At 37.5% G+C, this 7,344-nt stretch overlaps 1 protein-coding gene across 1 annotated transcript; it reads right to left on the bottom strand.

Annotated features, from left to right (window-relative positions):
• Positions 1 to 831: 831 nt before the first annotated feature.
• On the bottom strand, positions 832 to 7,100 carry cldn15la (claudin 15-like a). The gene is made up of 5 exons (XM_072669040.1): positions 6,557 to 7,100; positions 5,255 to 5,419; positions 4,158 to 4,239; positions 3,883 to 3,996; positions 832 to 1,340 (listed from the first exon to the last, which is right to left on the bottom strand). Exons 1-5 carry the CDS (start codon positions 6,771 to 6,773, stop codon positions 1,262 to 1,264), a joined length of 657 nt encoding a protein of 218 aa, XP_072525141.1. The 5' UTR covers positions 6,774 to 7,100; the 3' UTR covers positions 832 to 1,261.
• Positions 7,101 to 7,344: the final 244 nt, after the last annotated feature.

Raw genomic sequence — 7,344 nt, 5'->3', positions numbered from 1 at the left:
TCTAATAAAGTGTCCAATTAGTAAAATGACAGTGTAGGGGTTTCTAATAAAGTGGCCAGTAAGCGGAAGTGAAAGGTAGGGGTTCTAATAAAGTGTCCAATTAGTAACATGACAGTGTAGGGGTTTCTAATAAAGTGGCCAGTAGGTAGAAGTGAAAGGTAGGGGTTTCTAATAAAGTGTCCAATTAGTAAAATGACAGTGTAGGGGTTTCTAATAAAGTGTCCAGAGTTGAAGTACAATACAGGTGTTTCTAATAAAGTGGCCAGTAAGTGGAACTACAATGTAGAGGTTTCTAATAAAGTGACCAGTAAGTGGAAGTGGAAGTGCAAGGTAGGTGTTTCTAATAAAGTGGCCAGTAAGTAGAAGTGCAAGGTAGGGTTTTTTTTTAATAAAGTGGCCAGTAAGTGGAACTACAATGCAGGTGTTTTTATTAAAGTGGCCAGTAAGTGGAAGTGCAATGTAGGGGTTTCTAATAAAGTGGACAGTGAGTGGAACCAAAATGTAGGGGTTTTTAATAAAGTGACCAGAGAGTGGAAGTACAATACAGGTGTTTCTAATAAAGTGGCCAGTGAGTAGAAGTACAATGCAGTGTTTCTAATAAAGTGGCCAGTAATTGGAAGTGCAATGTAGGGGTTTCTAATAAAGTGGACAGTGAGTGGAAATACAATGTAGGGGTTTTTAATAAAGTGACCAGAGAGTGGAAGTACAATACAGGTGTTTCTAATAAAGTGGCCAGTGAGTAGAAGTACAATGCAGTGTTTCTAATAAAGTGGCCAGTACGTTGTACTGTACTAGACATAAACATTACATTAGACAATCTCAGAGAAACGCTCCATTTTAAACAGCTTTATTGAACCTGAGGTAAACCTTGTTTATAAAAAATAAGTGCCTCACTTAAAACATACGAGTATACAAAGTAATCACAGCAATCATTAAAGCGTCCATGATCTTCTACATCCATACAGTATTCAGGTCCAATCAGCAAATCAGCGATTACACACATTAAACCCAGTATTAGTACAACAGTAGAAAATGAGTTAGGGGTTAACCCTTTAAACATCACCTTTCACTTCCTCATTTAGAACTATACAGCTTACATCATAGTTCTATATGGAAGTTACTCAGAGTTTGAAGAATTTCATGGTCCAAACTGGATAATAAGCCTTGAGGTTAATATCTGAGTAATGAGCCACAGTTTAGGGGGTCAGAACAAACCAGAGAGTAACAACAGTATAGGAAGTCTGGCTGAAGGCTGGAAAGATCAGACGTAGGCTCTGGCCGTGTCGGCGTCGGACGCGGTCTTGTGAATCTTCTGGCCCTGGCTGGCTGCGTAATACGCTCTGTTAAAATACATAACACAGACATGTTATATAGAGTTAATTACAGGTACACACCCTCACTGACCACTGACTTTATATTTATTTGGGTTTATTCTAATGTTAAATAGAGTTAATTACAGGTAGACACTCTCACTGACCACTGACTATGTTTATTTGGGTTTACTCTTATGTTATATAGAGTTAATTACAGGTACACACCCTCACTGACCACTGACTTTATATTTATTTGGGTTTATTCTAATGTTAAATAGAGTTAATTACAGGTAGACACTCTCACTGACCACTGACTTTATGTTTATTTGAGTTTATTCTAATGTTATATAGAGTTAATTACAGGCAGACACTCACACTGACCACTGACTTTATGTTTATTTGGGTTTATTCTAATGTTATATAGAGTTAATTACATGTAGACACTCACCGACCACTGACTTTATGTTTAGTTGGGTTTACTCTTATGTTATATAGAGTTAATTACAGGTAGACACTCTCACTGACCACTGACTTTATGTTTATTTGGGTTTATTCTAATGTTATATAGAGTTAATTACAGGTAGACACTCTCACTGACCACTGACTTTATGTTTATTTGAGTTTATTCTAATGTTATATAGAGTTAATTACAGGCAGACACTCACACTGACCACTGACTTTATGTTTATTTGGGTTTATTCTAATGTTATATAGAGTTAATTACAGGTAGACACTCTCACTGACCACTGACTTTATGTTTATTTGGGTTTATTCTAATGTTATATAGAGTTAATTACAGGTACACACCCTCACTGACCACTGACTTTATATTTATTTGGGTTTATTCTAATGTTAAATAGAGTTAATTACAGGTAGACACTCTCACTGACCACTGACTTTATGTTTATTTGGGTTTATTCTAATGTTATATAGAGTTAATTACAGGTAGACACTCTCACTGACCACTGACTTTATGTTTAGTTGGGTTTACTCTTATGTTATATAGAATTAATTACAGGTACACACCCTCACTGACCACTGACTTTATATTTATTTGGGTTTATTCTAATGTTAAATAGAGTTAATTACAGGTAGACACTCTCACTGACCACTGACTTTATGTTTATTTGAGTTTATTCTAATGTTATATAGAGTTAATTGCAGGCAGACACTCACACTGACCACTGACTTTATGTTTATTTGGGTTTATTCTAATGTTATATAGAGTTAATTACAGGTAGACACTCACTGACCACTGACTTTATGTTTAGTTGGGTTTACTCTTATGTTATATAGAGTTAATTACAGGTAGACACTCTCACTGACCACTGACTTTATGTTTATTTGGGTTTATTCTAATGTTATATAGAGTTAATTACAGGTAGACACTCTCACTGACCACTGACTTTATGTTTATTTGAGTTTATTCTAATGTTATATAGAGTTAATTACAGGCAGACACTCACACTGACCACTGACTTTATGTTTATTTGGGTTTATTCTAATGTTATATAGAGTTAATTACAGGTAGACACTCTCACTGACCACTGACTTTATGTTTATTTGGGTTTATTCTAATGTTATATAGAGTTAATTACAGGTAGACGCTCTCACTGACCACTGACTTTATGTTTATTTGGGTTTATTCTGATGTTATATAGAGTTAATTACAGGTAGACGCTCTCACTGACCACTGACGTTATGTTTATTTGAGTTTATTCTAATGTTATATAGAGTTAATTACAGGTAGACACTCTCACTGACCACTGACTTTATGTTTATTTGAGTTTATTCTAATGTTATATAGAGTTAATTACAGGTAGACACTCTCACTGACCACTGACTTTATGTTTATTTGAGTTTATTCTAATGTTATATAGAGTTAATTACAGGCAGACACTCACACTGACCACTGACTTTATGTTTATTTGGGTTTATTCTAATGTTATATAGAGTTAATTACAGGTAGACACTCTCACTGACCACTGACTTTATGTTTATTTGGGTTTATTCTAATATTATATAGAGTTAATTACAGGTAGACGCTCTCACTGACCACTGACTTTATGTTTATTTGGGTTTATTCTGATGTTATATAGAGTTAATTACAGGTAGACGCTCTCACTGACCACTGACGTTATGTTTATTTGAGTTTATTCTAATGTTATATAGAGTTAATTACAGGTAGACACTCTCACTGACCACTGACTTTATGTTTATTTGAGTTTATTCTAATGTTATATAGAGTTAATTACAGGTAGACACTCTCACTGACCATTGACTTTATGTTTATTTGGGTTTATTCTGATGTTATATAGAGTTAATTACAGGTAGACGTTCTCACTGACCACTGACGTTATGTTTATTTGAGTTTATTCTAATGTTATATAGAGTTAATTACAGGTAGACGCTCTCACTGACCACTGACTTTATGTTTATTTGAGTTTATTCTAATGTTATATAGAGTTAATTACAGGTAGACACTCTCACTGACCACTGACTTTATGTTTATTTGGGTTTATTCTAATGTTATATAGAGTTAATTACAGGTAGACACTCTCTCTCTCACCCTTTAGATTTTCCTGAAGACACATCTTTACAGGCACAGCAGAGCATCGCTCCTCCGAGAATAGACAAACAGGCTCCGCCCCAACCCAGGTACAGGCCAGCTCCCAGTTCAAACCTGCATACACACACACACACACACACACACACACACACACACACACACACAGATAAGTCACTAATGCACTGAATATACCGTTTGCACTATCAGTACTTAGCATTTCTTCATTAAAGTGTTAGGTACAGCTCCAGCCAATAAGAAATCACATAATCGCTCACTTTATTCCTCCATATCGTGGGTCATTGAAGTCTTGGACCACTCGTGCGGCATACCAGGAGACGGCCGTGATCGTACAAAGACCTGTCGGGCAGAAAGTATGATTCAGTGACAGCAGTGATGCATGTCTACATTACAGGCAGGATATGACGATGGCTTCCCTTCAGTCAACAACACGAACATGACTGTCCCCCATGGCGTGGACATACCTCAGATTAGATTTAGCCTAAAACTACAACTAGTTCAAATCAAATCTACATATGTAGTCATATATCATAAGATAAGTCAGATAATAACAGGATAAATATGCCAAAATATGCAATACAAATACAAAAGATACACAAATAAGGCAAAAATAAATGAATAAAAATATATAAATAGAAATTAAATATGTGCATATGAGGCAATAAGACACAAAATAAATCAAAAATAAAATACAAATACAACAAAATAATAAAAACAAATATATATATATATATATATATATATATATATATATTAATAAATAAAATAAAATTAAGGACAAAAAACTAAAAACAAATAAATACATATATAAAATAATAAAATAAAGAAATAAAAAGCGCTGCAGAGAATGTATTTTTATCTTTATAGACTAAAGTAAGTCACTCCACTTGTCACTGGCCACTTTTTTTCAACGACCTGCTAAACTGAAATCATATAAATTCTATTTTAATTAATAAAACTGATCACTTTATGACATCAGATCATCAAAATGATTATCACTATTGGGACAAATTGAGAACATGAGCTGTCTTTGTTTACATTGTTTACATTTATGAATGTTTATGAATGTTCTGAGTTTGGAATGATACATAAGCACACAGTTCACCCAAATCCGTCCATATCTGGAAGCTAAGCTGGAAAACACAACCCATTTTGCTGGTTTTGAGATCCCAAAAACCAACATATTTCATTTATCTACATTTTTTTAGCTGGATGGGTGGAGCTAAACTGTGATTGGCTGAACAGACAGCTGTGCAAATGGGTTGATTTTTGTGTTAAATGATAAAAAGGAAATTTTCGTTTTTGTAATACAGACTCTTTAAATGCTGTGTTAAGAGAAAGAGAGAAACCCCACCTGCTAGGATGAAGAGAATACCGCCTGTTACTGCGATTTTGGACTTGGTCTGATCGTTGGAGCTGCCGAACCGAATGCACTTCAGCCCCATGATGGACACTATCATTGACAAAAGGCCCAGGATGAGGGCCACGATCATCAGTGCTCGACATGCTTGCACAAAACCTGAGGAACGGAGGAGAACCAGCATTAAAAACAGTCCCTATAATCATTTTAGCAGGTCAGACTGCATCAGCATCTACAGGGAGCTGGTATCTTCAGCTAGTAGAAAACACAGTACGGTAGTCGTACTTCAGTGGTTGAATTTTGGAGTTGCTGGAAAGCTGGAGTCATTCTGAAGTCTCGGATCTTATTTAATGAACAGAAACATTAATAAAAGGTCAAATCTGGGAATGAATTCATCTGGATTAGGTTTGGTACCTTCATTTCCATTATACTTCATTATACAGTTCTCTGCTTGGAAAGCCAGGGTCAACCATGCTATGGCGCCCTCTGGAGCAAAGAGGTATAAGGCCTTGCTCAAGGGACCAACCGTGATTAAAAACCTTCAATATGCTTCAAATTTAATAGAGATGTGTGAAGATGAATGTGAAGAACCTATTGAAGGTCTAAACTACGTCTGTTACTAACTTCCCTACTAATCTCTACAAACTACAAACATGGTCGTTCAAGGAACCAATTGCAGTTCTTCTGCGGCGTCCCTCAAAGCAACATTAGAAGCCCCTTCTACTTTTGCAATGGAATTGTTCAACGGAAAGCCATGATAGGTTAAACGCCTTGGTCAAGGAACCAACAGGGCAGTTTAGTGGATCTGGATATCAAACCCACAACCCTGTGGTGAACAACCCAGCGCTCGACCCACTGAACCACCACCTAGCATTGCTAAAATCAATATACTGGTTTGAAATATTAGTCAGATCTTAACATATGTTCAATTATTTCGACGTTTTTACTCAACATCTCTAAAAAAAATGATTGTATTCCTGTGAATTCTGCAATATTGTGCAAAATTCGTTCAGAATGTTCAGGTGGATGTTTGGTCAATATCAATAAAGCGAACATTTTAAAACACGACACCAAAAAAAAAGAGGCACCGTCACGTGATCTTAACACGAAATGGCGGACTGATCTCTGAGGTCACTTAATGTTCCCTCGGTCTCTAATTCAGGCCGCTGTCCTCACTATGTTCTCCAAACAACACCAAGAACGTCTCTCTCTTAAATCTACTCAACAGTGTCCATTGGCGGGAGAACCCAGTGACCCCAGTGACCCGTATGAAGGTGAAAGAAAAATGGCGCTCACTTGGCAAGGCCAGCAAGGACTCGAAGTCTCGACACTCCGCAATCCCAGAGCTGTCCTCAGCGCAGGAGTGCCAGAGGTTTTCATACTGGCGGTTGGATATGATCACACTGCCGGAGAAAGAAGAGACCTTCCAGTAGTCGTTAGCCAGAGAGGTGCCCGTTATCAACCAGGAGGCAAAGCCCAGCAAAAACCCGGTCACCTCCAACCCTGTCGACATTTTCCCCAGAAGAAGAAGTCTCTCCAAGGCACAGAGTTAGCGAATAAAACCGATGACGAAGATCAGAGCTGCTTCTTTACGAAGGTCAAGGTGTCAGATGTTAGATTCCAGTCTTCTCGAAGTGAAGCTCTGAAGCTCTGAGGTTCTGAGAGTGGATGTCCTCGGTGGTCACCCGAGAGTGTGCAGCTGATCTCTGAGAATAAATCTACCTTCAGTTAGAGAGCAGGACTTTAGCCTTTGCAGAAGGCCATAAAACCTACAACCACACCCAGAACCCCCACTCTACTCGCGATAACGATGCTACTGATTGCGGGCGTGGAGCTGGTGACGAGCTCTCTAATGCAATAACTATGTTTGGCTATCTCACTGGTGACTGATGTCTGAGAGCTTTGTGTACTTTGAGCTTTTCTGGAGATTGGCAAGCTTTACTGCCCTGGAAGTGCTTCATGCGCTCGGATGTACAGTTCTAAGACTGATGAAGTAAAAGGAACAGTGGGCAAGCGTAAGAACCTGAGACACTTTGACAAGAACCAAACTGTGAAGGCTAGACTGGGTCAGAACATCTCCAAAA

The sequence above is a fragment of the Salminus brasiliensis genome, chromosome 23 (genome assembly GCF_030463535.1).
Source record: "Salminus brasiliensis chromosome 23, fSalBra1.hap2, whole genome shotgun sequence".
NCBI classification, from domain to species: Eukaryota; Metazoa; Chordata; class Actinopteri; order Characiformes; family Bryconidae; genus Salminus; species Salminus brasiliensis.
This window is presented reverse-complemented; position numbering and strand designations above follow the sequence as displayed.